Source organism: Typha angustifolia, chromosome 11, assembly GCF_048772165.1.
Source record: "Typha angustifolia cultivar Huaian chromosome 11, ASM4877216v1, whole genome shotgun sequence".
Classification (NCBI taxonomy): Eukaryota; Viridiplantae; Streptophyta; class Magnoliopsida; order Poales; family Typhaceae; genus Typha; species Typha angustifolia.
In genome coordinates, this window is record NC_133249.1 from 6,547,031 (window position 1) to 6,570,104 (window position 23,074).

Genomic DNA, 23,074 nt, shown 5'->3' on the forward strand with positions numbered 1-23,074 from the left:
TGTATTTAATTTAATTTAAAGCAAGATAAGTCGTTATATTCGAACCCGTAGAGTCGAGCGTAGTCGTTATGGAAATGGAAGCCATCGAGTGAGGAAGTTAGGATCCTTTGTAGTTTCGACACCCCTCCTCGTTCCCCTTCCCTCCTTTTTCTACTCCCTTTCAAACCCTAGAAAGCTTCACCCGGAAACCTTATCAATTCCATCTCTTCTTTGCTTCTCATCTCCCGATTTCTGCAATCTTATGTCCTTCTCGACTCCCTTGTTGCTTCCTCTGACGCCTACCTTCTCCTCGTTCGCTCCTGTGCAGTAAATCTCCACATCCCTTCCACGGCTCCGAACACGAAGCTGCCAGTCGAAGTGGTCCGGGAGATGCCTACTCGTAGCTCTAGGGTCTTTTCGTTGCTAGAGGAGTGGAGAATTTTCGGAAAGGTGGCAGCTTGGTAACTACTCTTTCCGCTTGTTCGGAGCTAGGGCATCGCCGGACGGAAGAGAAATCACGGTTTTAGGGCTTCTTGGGCTGACTTTTGCCAATTCTTTCGGAGCTTTTGAGCCCCGGAACCTACGGTTTCTGTTGTTTGAAGCAATTTTGGAAGTGGGAGGTATTCCAGTTTTAGTTGATTCGGTAGTGGCCGGTTGGAATATGTGGTGAATTACGACCCCTCGTGCTTGTAAGGCGACTTCTGAACTTTTGAGTGTTCAGAAGATGAAAGTGCAACTTTTTAGTTGGTTTTGAGTGGTGAATTGAGTGCTGGTAATTGGTGGTGGGGGCATGAGCAAGGCAGAGAGGTTAATGTTGGAAGGACGATGAAGTGGATATGAGTAGGCTTTCTTTTAGGCCTCGTCCCCTTGACATCCACAAGAAGCTCCCCATTGTTAAATCCATCAAAGAGTTTGAGGATGATGAGGCACCGAGTACTACAGCTTCCACACGCAACTCCCACTTTCTGCGGGTCTCTGCAGATGCCAACAATGAGGTAATGCTGATTCCAACTTTGGCATATTAGACACTTCATTGGTGGGAATTTGGTGCTTATGCTTTCTTGCTCTTATTGGTGTTGTGGACAACATCAATATTGCTGCCATAGTAAGAAGTTATATCAGCCAATGTTCCTTACTGTCAGTAGGCTAGATAAAGCTTCATAAACTGTTTATTCTTCTTGAACCTATTGCAGTGGCATACTATTTTAAGAAGCTAAGTCCTGCTTTAGAAAACATTGGAAGAAATAGTTTAGTTAAATCAAATTCAGGTACGAGAGGCATTAGCTCTTACTTTGATTTTTTGCAAGTGTTCAGGTGCTTCTGTTGGATTTAATTTGGTCTTCACACATTAAAAGTGCAGACTTTTCTCTTTTGAAGTTTGCAAGTTTATTGATCAATTGCAAGTCTTGTAGAACTATTCTTATTGTCTAATATCGAATGACATTATGGAGAACTTGCAAAAGTGAATTTCAAAAAGGTTCTAGATTTCTAGTTATTGGATCCAATTGGAGTATAGGTATTCTGAGTAAGCTTGTAACTCTTAATGTTGATTTTTGTAATTAAGAGAAGTTAAATATTGAGCGGCACTAGTTCATATCTCATTTTGAGCATTCTCAGAAGGACCATTGAGAAATGAGAAGTTATTTACTAGCTTGATGAGCCTGGTTCCATTAGTTTATTCAGGCACATAAATAACCACAGGTCTCAAAATAAAGTAAAGATCACCTACAGATCTGCTTTTCAAATAGACAGGGTTTAACTGAATAAAATGATGCAATCTAGGGTTAAACGGATGTTTTTCAGCTTTTATGAGCAAAGGGTTGTAAGAACAAAATTATGGTTGGAAGTGAAGAGAAGGGAAATTTCCACATGGGGGATAAAGGAGAAGAATAAAGAAGAAGAAGAATAAGAAGGTTTATTTGGTTCTTACAAGGTTGATTGGAAAGAACGGGAAACAAGAATATTATTAGATTAACCATTGAGCTAGTGGAGAGAAGGTAGAAATGAATGAGGACATAAAGGCAAGGTTTGAAAAATCAGGGTTGGAATCGGGATCGACCTTTCGGAAAAACTATGGATCCCAAAATCGGCCGATCATGAGTAGACTGGCTTTGGTTTGGTTTCGATTAGTATCGGCCAATTTCGACCGTATTAGCTGAAACCTTGCCGTATCAGCTGTAAACAACAATATCAATTGAAATTAATTTTTTTTAAGATTCAAGTCGAATCTAAAATATATCTAACCTAGGAGATATTAATAATTGATGTCATCAATTGTTTTTTTTTAAAATTTTTAATTTTTACTATTTATCTCCCACATACACTCTACTCTCACTCTCACACTTCATCGAGTTCATTTGACGGCCATTCAAGTAAGCCCTTTTAGCTAATCCATACTTTGGTAGATTCGGATGAGTTTTTCTTCTTTTTTACCCACTTTTTAACTCCTCTTTTTTTACTGTTATAAAATAATAATGAAAATATATCTCTATCTATATGTTGTTCTACAATAATAACTTATGAGTTCTCTATCTTTATGTTATTCTGTAGTAATAATTTATGAGCATAAAAATTTGTTTAATTTAAGTCAAAATTTATTATAGTTTTGAGTGAGTTTTTCTTTAGTATTTAAAGTTCATATATGACTAACTTTTATTTCTTATTTTTCTATTATTTTTTATAAACTTTTAGAAATTTTTCTGCATTATAATAATATTTAGAATTTTACATAATTAAAAATAGTTTGATTTGATATGAGCGGCCAATATGATCGATATAGCTAATGCGGCCGATACGACCAATACAGCCGATATATATCGTTTTTTTAATGGTTGATCTCGATCTCGATACTGAGTTTCGAAACCTTAGAAGAAATGATATATATTGGCCAGATCAGATTAGACTTTTTTAATTACGTAAAATTCTAAATATTATTTAAAAATGCAGACATTTTTTTAAACTTTAAAAAACATGATAAAAGAATAAGAGTGATTGCATTATATCATTCATGTCAAATAGATCTTGTCATCTCTGAGAAGGACAATAATCAATATGTGAATTTTGTATCTGAGGTAACTAAGAATACTAAGGATGATAGTAACCAGTATATAGATGTTGTGATAGCTTTAAAAAATAAATATTTAATGAACTATAGTTATAGGAAGCAACATTATGACACCGACGTCACTAATTTGTATATATATTTTCAGTTTCTATCTTCAATCCCTATGCCTTTTTGACTTCCCTCAGTAAATGTGAAAGGGATAATCTCACCACTAAGTGTTTCATTAGGATCATTATGATAATCGCTAGCACTGATAGTTATATTATCTGTCATTGCTGAACAATTTATACCTGTCTCTGTTCTAGTCGTGGTCTCCCCCAATACCTCATCTAATTGTGGGTTATCTTAATCATTAATAATCTATTCTCTACTTTAAAAACTGAAGGAAATAAAATTAAAAACTATATACCGGAGTTTGTCGGAGTTAGATCTCTCCATTAGAAATAATGGTTATATGGTAAGGGAGAAAAGATGAGAAAGAAAGAGTAAAAGAGAGAGAGAGAGAGAGAGAAGAAAAAAGTAAAGTGAGAAAGAGAGAGAAGAAAAGAGTAGAGAGAGAGATAGATATCTGGCTCCCCAGGTCAGATCCATATTGGATCTAGCCCGATTTACCAAAACCCGTTGATCCCAATCTGATCGAGATCGGCCAATCCGGCAAACCTTGCATAGAGGGTGAGAGGAGAGGAGATAAGTTATAAAAATCCTTTTGTCCATATTTGCTTTCCGTTTGACTTTACTTCACCTTATTGCTGCTCTATGGAGTCTTTTATAGGCTCTTTTAGGCCTCAATTTGGATAGATATGGATCAGACTTGGTTTGTGACAAATTCTTAGCATAAATAGTTTAAGTTTTATTTCTTCAAATTAAAGAATAAGCCACCACAACGAAGTTTTGAGCCTTTGAGGCATTCAAACCAATGCAATTTGGAGTTGCTATTGCTAAACTTTATGGCTCAATTAGGAATCAAGCAAGGGCTTAAGGGAAATATTAAGAGATCTAATTGGAAATAGAATCTCTAGCAAGTTTGATGCCTCTATCTAGGTACCTGACCAATAGATTATGCTTAGGAATCTATCACCAAATAAAGTTGAGCTAATTCCTGATCTTCTGGCTAGTGTTATTCAATGTGGACAACCCTCAGACCTAGGATGTTCCTAATTAACTTATCCGGCCAACAACTCATTAAAAAAGATTTGTTTGTATGCCTACATCAGTTTTTAATTTCACTCTCTCTCTCTCTCTCTCTCTCTCTCTCTATAACAAGTCCTTCATCTTTTTTTAAAAAAATTTATATTGTCCTTTATTTTGATTACACAACTACTGTGAGAATGGAATTACCTAGGACTTTTTGAAATAACTGGCACCTCTGAAATTTGGAATGTTTTCTTTTCTCTCGTCTGAATTAATTATTTGTCATCGAGATGTGATATCATATTCTCGGTCAATAATGCAATTACATATCATTTTTAGTGAGATAACTTCCCTTTGATAGTAAAAAGTGTTTTCTATCAAATCTTTCACATTTTGCAGGTACAAGTTTCTGGAAAGAAAAGTTCTCAAGAAATACCTACTCCACAATTCAGTGATGTGGATACATATGAAAGAGATTATGCTCCCACTTTCAGGCAACCTACGTCATACTTACGTGGAAGAGGAGGTTGTTGTCATTATCATTTTGGAGATTACTTAACTCGGTCCCTTCATTCTGCTAATACCAATAATGATGCCATGTCTGAGCATTGATTACTTCTGCAGCCAGGGCTGAGATTGGTGAATTTGTTGAGTATGACCTGGACAATGAGGACGAAGATTGGCTTGAAGAGTTCAACCATCAGAGGAAGATTCTTACACCTGAAAAGTAATGCAAATCTGAATCTTGATTTCAATCTTGCTTTGGCATTATCAGCATTTTTATTTTACTTTTATGTATATCTTCTTTGTAATTTTTAAGTGGGAATCTCATTATATCTTCTAATGTATTGTCAGATTTACATTTATAAGAACACAAGCTTTGATAAGGAAAATGAAATAGTTGGGGATCTATGCTGAGATGCTTTCTTTCTATTGTGGAACTGCCTATATGTTTAGCCATTTAGAGACCTTTGATTTCTTAAAGGATTTTTCTGAGGCTTAAGATTGTAATAAAATCTTCTATTCTTTCATTCATCACTATGTGAGAAAATTTGTTGCTAACAATCTCTGGTGTTGATAAACCTTTTAGTCTTTGTTTTATCATGTCAGAAAAAAAGGTCTGTGCATGTGTGTCTATCTACACCATTAAGTAGGAATAAAAGTAGTGCATTTTTTAAGTTAGAGACAGATTGAGAGAGCTCCTGATAATGAATGAAGTAGTTCTCATAGGAATAAATATACTATATATATATATATATTTTGAAAACAAATGAACTTTCAGTAATCAACAATTATGTGTATGTTGGAGCCAGACCAGTGTGAAAATATTTCCTTGAAGTGAGATAAATGGTCGATACTGAGTGCTTATATGTTTGTACTCATAATTGATAGTTATATGGCCCATTTTAGTAATCGTTTCACAATTTCTTAGTTTTCCTTTCTATCATAAGTTTGTGTAATGCTTTATGTTGATATTCAGTAGTAAACACATCATGCATCATACTACCGAAAGTGTTCTGCCTCAACATTTGTCTTTTTGGCAACAGAAACACAATAAAAACACAAAAATATGTAAATCATGACAAACGGACTATAACTAAGAACGCTCTGTATGAAGTTATATGGTGTGTTTTATTTTTTTGATGACATTATTTACTTGTTGAAACTAATATGGGAATAAGTACTAAGTTAGAAGTGTGGAGAAGAGACCCAGAAATCAGAATATAAAGTTTAAACAAATAGGTCTATCATTTAGTTTATGAAATGCAAAATCAGCAAATCTAGCTTTCAAAAAAAAGAAAAATTTGCCCTTTGATTCAAGAAGTACAAAAAGGGAAATGTTACTGTTCCTTGCACCTCTGTTCGTCCATTTCTCTTCTTGCAGTTATTTTAGTTCAGGGGCATTTGTGTTTTCAGCAAATGTCGTTTTAAGTTGTGCTATAGCTTCTCAATTTTGATTCGCTGCAAGTTGATCTAGTATAGTATGAATTGCAGTCAAAACAAACATGAGAAAGAACTTTGTTGAGCCTATGGCAACATGAATCAAAGAGAAAAAGAAAGAAGTAAATATCAAAAAATAAATATTAGTAGATATAAGTAAGGATGGCTATGCCAGTGGTGGCATGACACCTGATACAGGGTATGCCAGTGGCACACCCCCTTGCCAAGCTGTGCTGACTAGCACAGGTGCGTGTCGACCGGCACAACTATATACTAAACCGTACCGAGCCATATCAATGAGGAACCTACTTTTTAAAATTTTTTCTTATTTTCATTGATTATTATCAAACAACTTTAGTATTATTTTTATGTTGGCAAATAAAGTCATCGTCATCAATTTGATTGAAGATTATTAATTGTATTTAATGCAATATTCTCGTGTTATTTTTGTGTCGATAAATGAAGTTTTTAATCATCACTGTTATTCTATGTTTAACTAGATATTAGTTTTAATTATTAAGCTATTATAAATTAATATTATGTGTTGAATGCTATTATATTGTTCAATTATATTATAGAATGTTCAATTATTAATATAAATTTTAATGAATGTATTTAATCATATTATGTGTTGAATAATATTTATATTTGACTATTGCTATATCATTTTCAAAATAGGTTATTTACAAAAATAATCTAAAGATTAAAGATTATAGTGTAGGTTTTAATATATATATTTAAATAAAAAATTAAACATTGAAGTGCCAAAGAATCAAAAACATCTTTAAATATTCTAAATTTTTATTAAAAATATGTTAGATGTATGCCAGTGGCACGCAAGAGTGTGCCAATCAACACGGCCATCCTTGAAATGTAATTATGTACATATCCATATGGTTGAACCCAAAATCTTCATCTTCACCTATTTTGATATGGAGCCTCACTATTTGTAACAATACCATTCATATTTTAAATCCTTCTAGATATGTACTTTGTTGCTTCATTAATTACCTACATCAATTACCATCCCTGCTTCTCTGTGACTTGAAAACTAACAATGCAAGTTAGTGAAACAGTGCTGTCAGATACTCTTCGCTTATATGGCTCCATTGTTTCCCTCTCACTTAAGGATCACCTGTGTACTTCAGCTTGTCTTAATTGTATAAATCAGATAATGGCTACATTTGCTTTTTTTGAGTGCCCTTTGTGAGATTACTGGTGAATAGGGATTTACTGAGACGTAGCTCTCCATTGTCATAAAATATAAATTAATGTTTGATTTCTGATAAATCGTGGTACAGAAATGTGTTCTTCTGTCTGAGTTAGCTATCGATTTGTTGGCATAAATTGTGCTTGATGAAAATTATTCCGATGAAATTATTATACTCTAATGTGTCCTTTTCCTAATTTATTATTTTATACATGTGTTTACATTCAGATTTGAGACCTTTCTGTTCAAGTTAGAAGTTTTGGATCATAAAGCTCGAGAAAGAGCAGGAGTAATAACCCCTACTTTTGGATCACCAATTCCAGTTCTTTTGCAGTTTGATGCTGCTACAGAGGTGAAAAATATTAAGTGGACTCTTTTCATCCATATGGCATGCAGGGTTTATAGTCCCACTTTTTAGACATATAGAGCGGTTGTGTTTTCTTTCATACATCTTAATGTTTTTCCTGCAAGAATGTGTGTAACTTGATGTATGCACTTTGCATCAACCAATAGATAATGGACTGAGCGCACATTATATAATTTTTGTGTGTTTATGCTATCTACTTCATGATAGTCTTACTTTCCAGACATAACATAATTTTTGGCATTATGTTTACTTCAAAACATCTTTTTGTTTTTGATACTTATGGTTATTGAAAATGTCATTCTTAAGATACATTGTGAATAAGCAAGGTTGTGAACATGACTATACATTGGATAGAGGATACTAGATCAATGATAGAAGTGTTTTGAGAAATTACTATATGCAAGAAAAGTGTGAACTAATATGAAAGTAAAGCCACAAGTTTTGCATTTATTATATTTCATACCCAACTCTTTGGACCTACTAATTTACAACCCTTTCATTTTTGCCTTTAATATCCAAAAGGTATGTTTGCATTAGTCTGAGACACAAAGTAATCATTAACACACGCTAACTTAACCTTAGTTATAAAATGACCTAATGAGCCATCACCAATTAATGCCTATAGTCTGTACCAACCAAGCCTATTGTAAATATCATAACCAAAGAAGTGAAAGGGCATTGCATTTTTTTAGTTTTTGTTTGTTAAGAGATACAGTATGAATTAGATGGTCTTTCTCTTATGTCATCCAATTAGTGCTATTAATTTAGACTTAACTCCAAACATTTTGGGGCATTAAAAGAAAATTGCAGGTTTCAGAAAGCATACGATTGTGAACTGTGAAGCATTATGAACCTAAAACATGAGTGGTAGTAACAATATTCGTATGCATTATGTACCTAAAACATGGGTGTTAGGAACAACATTAACATTAATATATTTTTGTATTCTAGAAAGAAGGAAATTTGAAGTCATGTGGATCCATAAGGTTTGCAACATCTAAATATCTAATAAGAATTTATATGTTAAGTATCCTACTATGATGCAAAAAGGTAACAGGCCATAGGCTGACCAAGGCAACGCCAAGATGGCTCCTGCCTAAAACGGGCACCTAGTTAATCAAAATGCACGTTTTTTAAAAGGAACTTAAGGATAACATACAAGCCTAAACCTAGATAGCGTTTATAGTATATGATTTATTTTGAAGAGCTCTGTTGGTATTTGTACCCTGTGGTTTATATCTTCCAGCAATATTTGAACTTTGATAAGACTTAGTTCTTTTTTTCGCTATCTTTGTGTTGCTCTGAACTTGAAGTTGAACTCCTAGATATTTTCCATGTCATGCATGTCCTATTTGAACCTTCTCTCAGATACCTCTGTTTTACAGTCAATATATTATCCATCTCTTTGTCATGCCTTTTTTGTTGAAGGACCTCTTCTACGCTTTGTTAGATACTCGGGGAAGGGGTGCAATCCAAAGTATATGTAACCTTTCAAGTTGGCCGCGCAGAGTACCCATGATTCCTCTGTCAGCTAGTTATTTGTAATATGTTGCTCTACAAGAATAATATAATGCATCACAATGAAAAATGTCCTTTGGAGCTGAATCTTGACTTTAAGGCCTGATAGATTACTTTACATATTATCACATTGAGAAATCAGTGAATTCTGTTTAATCATTTTCTCTTATTCTTGTAGTTGTCTTATTTTCAGGCTTTGCAGTCATTATCTGTAAGATCTGCAGCCCTTCAATCTATATATAACTACTGGAAAGAAAAGGTAATATAAGAAGTTCTGCTACAGAATTATATATATCTTGGAAACTCACTTGTGTTTCTTCTTTTTTAAATTCCTGAAATTCCTTCTCTACTAAGAGTGCTCCTTTAGGGCCAACAATCTTATTTATGATAAAGAGCTTACTGTTGATTTATGAGGCTTTTATTGTTGCACTCAACTTTTATATTTTCCCCCCTTTATCTCTTGTAGCAATCCTACCATACTTAACTGTGCTCTTTTATCTTTTTTCAGCGCGAGAGGTGGCAAAAGCCTATTCTTCGGCACTTACAGGTCGGCTTCATCATCTTGAACATGTAGTTTATCCATTTTATCTTTAGTATTGTGATGCTTAACTTTAATGGAATTTATGTTGGTATGTAAATGTTGTTCTTCAATCTTCTTTGTCTTATTTGCACCCTTCTGAGATTGCTTCAATGAAATAGCTCTAGGTAAATAGGTAAGAACATGTTCTGTTCTCTTGATCAAAGTGGTTATACCTGTGATCTTTTGGTTTGTAAATTTGTAACATAAGCAATTATTTTTGAAAAAGTAATGTAATGTGAGTCCTGTTTACTTTAAAAATGGGAGGTTTTGAACTTTTAATCTGTGTGATAAATAAAGTACTTTAAGATGGTATGAAAGATTCACACTATTCAAATTGTTAATTGTAACTAACATGCTGATCATCACTATCGTTATTCTTTAACAAATAAACATGTGCCATTATGCAGCACAGCAGCACTAGAGGATATATCTTTGCTCTGATCAAAGAGCTAATGTCACAGCTAATACATGTCCTACACTGCTTATCTAACTGGTCCATGGTCAATATTTAATTAGCAGATTTTTGATTCTCTTGCTTTATAGCTAGCAAGACTAGTTCAGCACACGGATGGTTCCAAGAGTCTATTTTGTTGATGGTACACTACTGACTATCAGTACAAATAAATTGAAATAGAATCAGAAGAAATTATTGTGTTCAATAAGTGAAACAAGAAACTAAGATATGTGCATGTATACACACCTAAGTTTGGCATATGTAGACCTGGTTAGGTGATCTGTATATTGAAAGAGTTCTGTAACTTCTGTTCAATTTTATGTAACATATTTATCAATGCCCTCTTCTGAAGCCTGTGTAACTTAACCTAATGTTGTCCTGGAGTTGCTGGTAGATTAATTCATTGACAAAACCAATATTCTGAAAATTGATACTGGGATCAAGATTGGTTGTCTGGAAAAATGATATTTACCGGCCATTTTGATGTCAAATTATCTTTTAAAAATTGTTATAATATGAAGGAAAAATTCTAAAGATTCAGAAAAAATGACAAATAAAACTGGAAAATTCTCTCTCCCCCGTCACAGCAGCAGTAAATAGGGCTTTGCAGTAGTGGAAAGGTTACTATAGCAGTGAGGAGAAAGGTCGGGTAGGGGAGGTGGAAAAAGAAAAAAGGACCCTAAGCAAAGAAAGAGAAAAAACACCTCACCTCGCTAAAGTGGAAAACTACTTGTTGTCACTTGCTGTTGGTTATCGATGCTTACCGTCACTGGATTGGAAGCGATGGGATGCATCAGGAGATAGAGGGAGACTGAAGGGAGAAGAGAGCATGGGATATATGAGGGGTTTTGGGTCCGGGTGGGATCCGACCTGATATTATAAGTGTATTTCAGTCGTTTAGGTTGAAATGCACCCATTTTGGCCTTATCCGTCTGATTCCTACTCAAAACCAGTAATATTACTGGTCACGGATCCGAACTGATCCATTTCGGCCAATCCAGATCTAGATTGATTGGAACTTAGATCCATGGACAAAACCCATTTTTTCCGTTAGTGAGAAAATTGTTGATGCAAACTCGGTAGTGCTACCTGAAACCACCTTTACCTGCTTCATTGATGGGGCAATATTTTCCTTTAGATGGAGTTAGATTCTTTGTCTCTGAAGTTTTCCAGCTTATTAGTTCTGATATCTATGTACGGTTAACTCCCTGAAATGCTATTGTGGTGTAGATGGTTTTCAGGTTTCTCCTCTTCTTGTTGTCTATTTGTAAACCAGCTTTTCAGAGATATTTGCTCTTCAGTTTAATTTCTCTAGATCAACAAGCTGCATGATTCCGGAAGTTGTTAATTCATTTCCATGTCTACTCATGCACTCTGCTCAGCTTATCATCGATTTTTTAACTCTTATTTTGGAGTCCAAAATAAGGAATTTTAACTAATTTTGTGTTTGTGCAGCCTCCTCCACCAGTCAGTGATACAAACCCATACAATGTGTTTAGACCAAGGGAAAAGGCTGCCCGACTTCACACAAGAAGGGTGAGCATTTACAGCTTATAGTGAATGCTGATATACTTGTCATGGAAGTTCTTTTTAGTGCAATCATTCCTTTGATATATTAGTGTGCAGTATGACGCTACATTGGCTTATTTTTAACTCTTTCTCTTTTAGATGCAACGGAGAGAAAACAATGTCGAATCCTTTGAAAAGCTTCGTCTGGTAAATTCATAGTTCTCTCTTGCGCTATCTTTATAAGTGAACTTGCTTATGTTAGTATATAAAGGGATCAGATATTTCTCCTACTTTTAATTTCTAAATGCACTTTATTGCTTCTGATCTGAACAAAGTGATACCTCTTCCATGCAATTGTCTCCTTTACTATGAGCTTGCCTCTGTGCCATTGTCTCCAGACCATTATTCACAGCTGTGCATACATTTGAAGACTTAAATTTTATCTATAGAATTTACACCTAGTAAACTAGGATTCCTCAATTATCATTGTGGTTATGTGTAACTGCTACAAGTAGGTCTTTGATGTAAGATCACTCATTGATATGGATAAATGAGAGGTAGCATGACCTGAAAGTTGGCAAGGTACCATGGGCATGGATGGCCTAACATGGCCTAACATGGCCTAACATGACCAGTGTTGGCAAGATACTAGTATGGTCAGTACCAGTATAAATGGAAGTATGGTATAAAATTGCAATCAGCATCTGCCATTACTTAGCTTATGTTAGGACATGCTAGGCAAAAACTACTATGCTAGTGGCCTGAGGGGTGCCGATTCGCTGATATGTGCCTAGTTGCATGATTGACATGGGATGACAACCCATGCCAAATAGTATGTCACTTCTGCAGATGTTGGAATCAAGGATTCTCATGCCAAAAGCACATGGCATGCCAACCTTGGTTCAACACGGTACATATCGCTGACATGTGCTGTGTCAAGCTAGTGTGCTGTTGGCCACTAAATAATCTTTGATACATAAAAGAAGAAAATTTAAACATTTTTAAGGCGTTAAAATATGTTTGAAGGGTTAACATGAAGTCTTTCAACAATAGATATTAGTGTAACATATGCAATTAGATTCTAATCTTATCATGTTTTCTAATTTTTCTTAAATCATCCATGTTGGGGCAAATAACTTATGGAAAATCAAAATTTTCCTTTGATTTCTAGAATTAAAGCATGACCTACAATACAAAGAGATATTAAAGAGATAAAAGAGACCCCAATTTAGGTTTGCTTAAAATAAGATATGCTCAATTCCTAATAGCACATGTCCTGCATGAGTGGCCTGAGTGGCCATAAGGGATTATTGAGATTGCTCAATTCCCTCCTCCCCCCCCCCCCCGTCATTATATTGATGTATTCTAGGTTAGACCGAACCACCTTGTAGATATTAGTCTCATGACATGAGACATTAGGCTAATGGCTTAAGTACTTATCTAGTTAGAGGGTTAATTTCTAACATTTAGTTTAAGTTATTTTTAGCTTATGTTAGTCGAGTCGGTTTATTGATGGACTTAAAGTTGTTTGGTTAATAATTGTGTTTAAGTTAACCAGTTTGCCTCCAATATAAATTATGGATCACAACCTGAAATTATTAATGTTTTGATGAATTGATTAAGTTCTCCCATCTCTCTTCTCCACTCTCGACCTAGGCTTCTCCCTCCCCCCTCATTCAACTCTAGCAGCAGCCACCATTGGTCGTCTGTTCCTCCCTCATTTCCTCCATCGAACCTCACCGCCTCCTTGGGCACTAACGACCTTCTCCCTCCTATTCCTTCATCTATTATCACGTGTAAACCCTACTTGGAAGCACCCACGTCCAAGCCTCCATCTTCACTATCATCACCACACCAAGCCCCACCACCGAGCTACCCCACACTGTTGTTGTCTCCATCTTCATCTCTGATCTCTCTTCTTCATCCCACTACCTCTCACTTACCCTAGAACACCTTGTTCGCTCTCTGAACCACCCTTCATAGCCCCGCCACGTTTTGAACTCCATTAGAGACCTGCAACTCCACCTTTAGCCCTCTATCCCGAGATCACGTCTGCCTGCTTCCAACACCTCCACCTGAACTTTGCCGATTGTAGCTCTAGCTATGGTTCGAATTTGAGAAGGGCGTGATTATCAAAATCGTAGATCAGGAGATTACGGAATGAACCCATCTAATTTTGTAATTTCTTACTACGGATGAATATCTAGTGAATATTCTTCTCTAACTATGCAGACTTCCTGCCCCAAGCTTGAACCAGCAACCGAGATTGGGTTATAACAAGTGGTATCAGAGCCACTATTCCTCGGACACCATGCCTACTATTAGATCAATGGCATCAACATCTTACGAAGGCACCTCAACTCAACTGAAGCGGAAGCAGCGGAGACGTTCAGATCTGATCTGAACCGATTTGAGTTGATTCGATCCGAGTCGAGCCCTAACACGCCAATGGTGGCTTCTCCCTTGTATTCTTTCATGAACTTAGATATGATCAAAATGTTCGCGGACATGATAAAGACGTAGCGAGCCATGCAAGCCGTTAGTGGATGACTTCAAGGAGTAGGTACACTTCGATAGGCCTATGCCTCAACGAGCCTACCATAAAGATCCATAGCCTAGACGACCATACCAAAGGGTCGTGGCTATCACTCACTATGTTCGAGTAGACCTAAGGATAGAAGATCCAAGGGGTGGATCTCTACCGTCCATGGGCACCGATCCTTGGCCTATTGTTGGATCAGGCCAAAACCATAGTGTAGCCATGGCTGCCCTGGTTTGTATGACGACTCCTCCATCGTTCCAACAGTTGGACTTCGAAGATGACATGGAGGAGTACCTATACTAGCAACCATAGAGCCCAAGCCAAAGACCCACATCAGCCCCTAGATGAGTCGGCGTGCCACTCGCACCCACCCGATTTAGTGCGCCAGTGATGCATCACTTCAATGAGGAAGACCCATGGGTCAAGATGGTTGAACCAACACCTCGACAACCATTCCTAAAGGCCCTAGCTATTCCTCAACAAACTAGGACAGAACTAGAGGCGGGGGACACTTACCGCCCACTCGAGGCCACGGTGGAGGCAATAGCATGGTGGCCCGAGTCGATCATTTATCAACCCCCGACTTGGCTCCTATTTGAGATCCAATTTTTCTTTCATATTCAGAGCTAAAGAAAGCCCACTTGGATGGTCTAGAGATGGTTGAATTTGAGTTCGAGAAGGAGGATCAAGCCACTAAAGGACCCAAAGAGACGATTCCACCCAAGCCATTTGAATTCGAGCTAGAGCTAACAGAACTCACTGAGCCAATTTTTTTCTTGCATTTGAGCCTTGGTTAGCTTAGGACTTCGCCTGATCTTTTTCACATCATCCCTCATCTAGATCGACTACGTACTTAGCTTAGATGTGCTTCTCCAAGATTCGAACGTGTCTCTAGTCCAACTGGTCCAACTAAGGCTACACAGGCACCTATCAACCAGGTGGGTGGTTCCTTGCATTCGGAGCTCCATAAGGCCTTGGATGCAACCCATATTCAGCTTGTCTAAGATTAGCCCAAGTTGATCTCTTACCAAACCAATTCGGTTGACTTGGTCTCTTTTTCAGTTTTGGTTTCCCTTTCCTTCCTCTAATTTTAGAGTTAAGAGAAGCTTGCCTGAAGGACCCAAAGTTAGTTGAGCTTGAGTCCAAGAGGTAACAGAATACTCGAGTTAGACTAGCGGAGCCGCTCGATCCACCCACACTTGAGTCAGCAAGATTGAAGGAGCGTTTAATTTACCCATTGCTTTGAGGACAAGGTGAGTGAAAACATGATGGATTGATGTGATCTAGGTCAAACTAGACCACATCGTGGACATTAGGCTCATGGTTGAGTCAATTATCTAGTTAGGTAGTTAATTTCAGCATTTAGTTTAAGTTATTTTTAACTTATGTTAGTCGAGTCGGTTTATTGGACTTAAAGTTGTTTGGTTAATAGTTACGGTGTGAGTTAACCAGTTAGCCTCCAATATAAATTATGAACTGCAATCTGAATTAGTCATATTTTGATGAATTGATCAAGTTCTATCTCTCTTTTCCCCTCTCGACCTAGGCTTATTCCTTCCCTCCTTCAAATAGCCGCAGCCACTATTGGTTGTCAGTTCCTCCCTCATTTCCTCCATCGGACCTACCCCTCTTCTTGGGCGTCGACCACCTTCTACCTCCTCTTCCTTCACTCATTATCACATGCAAATCCTTACTAGAAACACCCATGTCCAAGCCTCCATCTCCACCATCAGCACCACGCCAAACTCCACTACCGAGCAGCCCTACACTATTAATGTCTCCATTTTCATCCTTGATTTCTTCTCTTCGTTCCACTTCCTTCACTCACCCTAGAACACTTTGTCCACCCTCTGAACCGCTCTCCACAGCCCCACCGCGTTCTGGACTCTATTAGAGACCTGCAACTCCATCTTTAGCCCTCTAACCCGAGATCATGTCCACCTGCTATCAACACCTCCACTTGAACTTCAATGATTTTAGTCATAGCTACGGTCTGAATCTAAAAAGGACATGAATATCAAAATTGTAGATCAGGAGGTTATAGAATGAATCCATCTGGTTTCGTAAATTTCTTGCTATGGATGAATATCTAGCGAATATTCTCCTCTGACTGCGCGGACTGCCTTTCTGCACTCAAGCTTGAACCAGTAGTTGAGATCGGGTCATAACACATAGCAGTGCTGATAATTCACTAGGGTGATATGTCAACCCGTGCCCAATAGGCAGGATAATTTATGGTTGAAATAAAGGTCGATATGGGTACATGGTCAACATGGGTCAATATAATTTGGCTCATATAGTATCCCACCCCCACCTGTGTCTGTACCTATGAGTGGGCATGTTCCCACCATTGCCAATATGCAATCCATGGGATTTGGTACACAGTGTTTGCAAGGTACATGCCAACTAGCATGTGCCATTTATTATGCTGAAAGAGCTTGCCTAACTAGTGAGTAGTATATGATGTTGGTGTTGCAGCCTAACCAGCAAGGATTTTCTCTTCCATTACTTCATCCTTTCCATAACCCTCTCCTTTGTTCGATCTTATTCATCAAATGGCACTCAGTTCATAAATATAAGTGTCTTTACAGATCCAAACAATGAACCAGTATGCTTGAAACTTTGACTTTGGTGGTACATATTGCTATGCTCTAACATGATGGAATTTAGGATCTCTCCAGCTTTGATGCACCAAGTTGTCTGGATCATCCTATTGCCGAGTTGAACTATCAGCCACTCCCCCATTAACCCATTCTTGCTAGTATTGAGGTCCTAAATAATCATGTTGTCGGGATATATAAGATCAAGAATTTCTTACACATGTGACAAATTCTTCCCTATCAAAAACTGGGCAGAAGGAAAAAATAAAAACTTGTTAACTATCAAATGGTGACACCTAGTCTTTCATCATGCATGGATCGATAATGCTGATGAAGTTCAAATTTGAACAGCCTGACTATAAAGATGCTGAAAATGGTTAAATTTGTAGTATAGTCATAAAATCCAAAGAAGTTGCGCAGAGCACTTTTTGATTGCTGTATGTAATGAATATTTGAGGTTGAGGTGGATCTTGTCAAGTAATAAATTCTTCTGTTATCTGCTGTCTGCAGTAAGGATTCTCATCATCTAGCACAAATCCCTCACCTGACTCTCCTCCTTAAGCTAAAAAACCCTCCTTATAAACATTCATATTTTAGCCTGCTATAATCATGGGCGAAGTATATATGTCCTTAAAACGACTTGAGCTTTACTGCATGTATTTTGATACTAATTGCTAGAGGCGTCAGAGGTTGCATATTTCATTGGCCTATTAGAGGAGTTAAACAAATGTTAGGTACTATCAATTACTATGGAGCTGCCCAGTGCATTAGCACTAAGCATATGTGTGGAGATTAAATTGGCCAAGAATCTTTAATGCTCAGATTTGCAAAAGAAAGAAATAGTTGAAGTTGAAATGAAATCATCAGATTGGCTGCATCTAGCATTCTCTAGATCAATATCATTCTACATTTCTCCTTGCGTAAGGATGACATGAAATCAAGGCTGACTAGATTGCTAGCCATCTTGTCTCTTAGAAGATCAAGCTAATTTGTCTTTTCTTCTGCTGTTTTTCTTTTGTTTGTTGCTTTACATCATTATTCTTTTTAATGGTTTCTATAGAGAAGCGAATTCACGAATAAAAGAAAAAGCTATGTTTATCATATTCCTGAATACACTTTTGCAGTTTCTAACATGTTGCTTTGTGTTTAATGTGACCTATCAAGAGCCCCTTTTTTTTTCTTTGTGCTTAAAAGTACAGCTTACTAAAGTTCTCTGTTATGACTTATAAAAAGTCTCTTATAATCATTGACTTACAATCTGAATCAGGTCAGGCGTAATTTGGACCAAGCCAAGACATTATTGGAGGCTTTGATTAAGGTTTTCATAGCAAGACCAACTAATTTTCATTTTGAAGTTACATTCAACTTTGAAAAACTGCATTCTGCAATTAATATGACATTTCTTCACAGAGGGAAGAGAAGAAGCGAGATGTGATGGAGTGCGAGGTTAAACTTCAACTTATTCAATTGAAATATAAGGTGAACAAAAATTGCATTATCATTCCATCCAGAAGAATAGAAGTTTATATTTCTAAGTAAAGTTCAATTCAGTTTTTTTTTTTTAATCTCTTCTGGTATTTCTTTATTGTTAAAATGAGATGTTTCTGAAGTGTTTTGATTGAGCTATTTAGAAGCTTGGTAAATGATGAATTGCCGGTAACCATATACTGATATAGTAATGCACAATTGACATTTCATTTTCTAGGGTTTTAAGATCGACACATATATATGGCATAGTGCAGTAAATGGTTATTCAGAAATTTGGCATCTTGCCTCTATATCAGGCCTTGCCTGTGAAAAAATCTTTTTGGCAACCCTCATCGTTGCAAATACACAGTCTGATCACCTCTTCTTGCTGTCGTTTCCTTTTCGGGTTTTCGATAGGAAGTTCTATTGAGATATTTTCTATAATTTCAGTTTTAACTCAGATGTAAAAGCAAGGTGGTAAATCCATTTTGACAGATATGAATTAAGTCAATGTTATGATTCTGTTATGGGAAAGAAATTTAGTGATAAAGTTTCAAGATATCTTTTTTGAAGGCATCTACACTTTGGTCCACAGCATTCATATTCATTAGAGAGGGAAAAATGAAGTCTCTTGTTGGGTATTTGATTTGGAATAGAAATAATTCAAGAAGCCTTTTAGTTCTGTTATAGACTTATATCATCTGAATGCTTGGTCAGTTCACTAGTTCTCCATCTTGAGATTGCATTTGCTAAAGGTCCGATATGTATTGATACATGGTTGAAGAATCAGCATAGAGCATCTAGGACCAAAAAATTGCACGAGTATTCATGATTATAAATTAGTAGATTTTCTTCTTCTCTAGATAGTCATTAATTTTTTATTGCTTTTTCTTCTCCAAAGCACACACACACACACACACACATGATATAATCCCAATTTTTCTTATTTCAACGGTGCTTCCATCCTCTCTATTATGGCATGATTTTCCATCACCTACTTGCACAAACCCTACTTAATACCCCCTCTGCAATCTGTCAACGTTCCTGTCATCTTGTCATAAGCCCTTCATAAGGCTTGTGCTGAACCATCAAGTTAGTCTGAGAAAGAGAAATCCAAATCCATATTGGCCACTGAGTCCTTGTCCTGCAGAAAGAAAGTGCATTCTCCTTCCTTTGCCCCTTACAACACAACAATAAAGTCATTGATTCAAGTCCTGAAAACAATCTCTTTGGTAAAGAGGTAAGGCTGTCTACGTCCTCCTCCTCAAATCCTGCTTACATGGAACCTCATGCAACTGGAACACTTATTTATTCCATCGATGACAGTGACTATTCTGTATGCAAATGAACTTTTCTTTCATCAGTTCCTTTAGAAACCAAAAAAGAAAAGAAAAGAAAAGAAAAAAGAAATCAACATGAAGGTATGTAAGTTGTCTGCCCTGAAGAATCACATTTGGTCATCAATTTTGCTATGGCTCTCAATTGATGCTATAGATATGGTGAAAACTACTTTTAGGAAAAATTATCTTTTTGTATCCGATGTTAAAATTATTTGGTTGTTTATTGCTTGTCATGTAGGATTGTCTTTCTTTCTGAAATATTTCATTGGTAAAGGAACCACATTACTTAGCTTAGAATACTTTTTTATGATTTCCCTATTTTTGCATTTGATTGACACAAACCTGTATATTTTTGCAGGATGAAGCACAACTTGTTGAAGATGGAGGCTTCCAGCCAGTTCCTATTAAGTTTAGGTCAAGTGAAGATGATTATATGGACCTGGATGACACACGACATGGTCAAACATATGCTAGGCCTTCCACTGTTCATCCACGAGTTCCTGATACCAAGCTTAGAGTGGTCCCTGCAGTACGCATAAAGCAAGAGCTGAAGAGACCTCTACCAAATAGTTGGCTGCAGAAGAGTGTACACATTCTTCTGTCATCCTTTAATTTCTTTTCGTCGTAAAATCATGAGCAACTATTTTTAACGTGAACGGGATCCCTGACTGTTTGAAATCATTAAACATATAGAAAAGATATTTCCATACTGGAACAAGTTGCTAATTTGTTTACATTATTTTCCCCTTTCTGATACAGTTTGTTACTTTACTGTGCTTTCCATGCAGGATCATCAAGAGCCAGTTTTGTTATTCGCCAGATCCTTGGATCCAGTCAGGTTGGCTGCTGCTGGCATCAGGCATCCTTCAGATCAACCTGACGAACATGGTTCAGTTACAACATTTCACTTCCATGGAAGGATAGGTCGAGGAGGGCGCATCATCTTTGATCGATATAACCCACTTCTCCAATCTCCCATCACCCAAGAGATCACTCTATATGTACCAAGTAATCTTGGGTTACCTTCAACAAATGGTTAAAGTTAAACCAGTGTTTCCAGCTGCAGAGATTGATCACTTGGGAAAAAAGTCTGGCCGAAGATTTTTTTCCCAGGACAAGTCTGAGAATTATGAATGATATAACGTGAAGGTTCGATTCAGGCATCTATTTAGCTCATTATGTGGGAGCTGCTTTGCCAATTGCGCAAGTTGAATATGAGTGGGCTTTGTTCCATCATCATGTCCGACTAATCATGTTGGTTTGCCTTAAATTGTACAATTATTTAGATTGCAGTTCAAAAGCCAGATCATTATTGTTTCAACTTTTTGCCCCATATTTATCTTGTAAAGTCCTATCTATGCCATGCTCTTGTTTCTCATTCATAATATCAAGACAATTTAGACTGAGTTCCGGAACTTTTGCAGATTTTCAGATCAAATTTTTAACCAAGGAAAGTACACTTATTCAGGCTTCTGCATAAAAGCAGCATTACGTCGAGGTGAAAACGCAAGAATAAAGAGTTTTAGAGCTATACCTGCTAAAAATTATTATTATTTTGCTATAGTATTTAAATTATTTAGTAGAATACGACAGCTGCTGTCGTGTAAATTGTTGAATTGGGAAGTGATTTATTTTCTTAAGACTGATTCATTAGTGATATAACTTAAGAGGGAGTCGCTTTTGGTGTCTTAAAATCAATCGTAAGTTGTTGATGGAGGGTGAGTTTTTGTAATTTATTTGTGGACATTTAAATGGCTACTCGACAGAAATGATAATAATTTGATAAATAATCTATGAGAACAACTATAGTAGAGCGGTAAAATATAAATTTTCCTAATCTTTATCTTGAAATCAGTCAAAAACTCTCGGAATATAGATGCGTATGGCTCAAGCTTAGTACAACTTTGACCAAGTTATACGACTTTGTACCTATTAGTATCACCAATGTTTGTGGGTCGTCTGCTTTCTAGTCTTAAGTCTTAATGTTTTCACCATGACTCCAACCATGATTTCTGTTTAATTTTCTGATGCAAGGATCCTCGAAGCAAAACTATTTTCCCTCTTCCTCCTATCGTCAGTGTCGAGTCTACGGCATACACCATTCAGATCTGCAATGGTGAAAAAAGAAAAATTTAAAAAACCCAAAAGAAAACACAATCCGGTATACTTTAGATTGTTTTCAATCCAATTGGACGTAATAAAAGCCTCGGATTAGCAACACAATCGACGCAGTTAATTAGGTTCGATTGGCCCTTACGATGGATTGATTATCCTAAATAGATGATGTTCTTGTCTTGGCATTGTCTTGTCTCAATTCATGTGAAATGGATCGAATCTTGGCCGAAGAGCCAGGACCCATCAATCCAATGGGCCAGAGATCATTGAGGGCACTCCACAGAGCTTGAGCTAAGGAGCAGGAAAATAACATATAGGCTATGGATTCATCCTCAATCCCATAGATTGGGCAAGCCTTATTAGGAACCAAGTTCCAACTTGCTTAAAAGTAAGTTTGGTTGGGAGTTTGTTCCAATAGAATTTCCAAATGAAAATTTTGATCTTTTAGAAGAACACAAAGCTTCCACAAGACCTTCCAGCCTTTCAACTCGGGTAGTGGATCAGACTCAAGGTTCTTAAGATAAACATTGGCCCACTTAGCAGTGGCCAGGCTCGACAGGTTCAGAGCCCATATCCATTTACCTAAGACAACTCTTAAGAGGGATGTCAATTGAGAATTTTCTTTAAACATTGGGAACCAAACATCTGAATGATTTTGTGCTCATCCCAAATCCTACCCCTAATCAGATCAGAGACTCTTTTGATTGTGAAATCATAAATGCATTGATGTATGTGGGCCGCATATCAAAGGGGATGGGAGTAATCCAAGGGTCTAGAAAAGGTTAGCATAGTATGACCATATCCGATAATTTTGAGAATCTCACCCTAGTATGGGCGAGGACATTAATAACCAGCTTCCAACTCCAAGCCGTCTTGGGCATAATTATGCGTGGTGCTCCATGAGTGAATTGTTCCATACTTAGCTTGAACCAACCGAACCAAAAACTATCATGATCATTTTGTAGGATAAGAATCCTCTTAGTAATAAGAGATATACGGACCAAATGCAAATTCTTAATGGCAAGATCGTTAGAGCCCTTAGGGCTCATAATTTTGTCACGGACGTCCCCACCCTACATATCGCTAGGCCTATCTCATTACCCTTCGCTCTAAGGGTTTAACTCTCATTAATTAATAGTATGATACGGCTTCCTAATTATTTGGAATCAATATATTGAGGCTTTAAGTGTGAGTCATAATATATAAGTATAATAATATCCCCCACCCCTAAACATGGCTGGAGAGATATCAGTATTG

At 36.9% G+C, this 23,074-nt stretch overlaps 1 protein-coding gene across 1 annotated transcript; it reads left to right on the top strand.

Annotated features, from left to right (window-relative positions):
• Window positions 1–62: 62 nt before the first annotated feature.
• On the top strand, window positions 63–21,117 carry LOC140770266 (uncharacterized). The gene is made up of 12 exons (XM_073111363.1): window positions 63–974; window positions 4,574–4,700; window positions 4,799–4,901; window positions 7,554–7,677; window positions 9,404–9,469; window positions 9,719–9,757; window positions 11,700–11,780; window positions 11,913–11,960; window positions 18,163–18,213; window positions 18,306–18,374; window positions 20,061–20,288; window positions 20,491–21,117. Exons 1-12 carry the CDS (start codon window positions 816–818, stop codon window positions 20,740–20,742), a joined length of 1,347 nt encoding a protein of 448 aa, XP_072967464.1. The 5' UTR covers window positions 63–815; the 3' UTR covers window positions 20,743–21,117.
• Window positions 21,118–23,074: the final 1,957 nt, after the last annotated feature.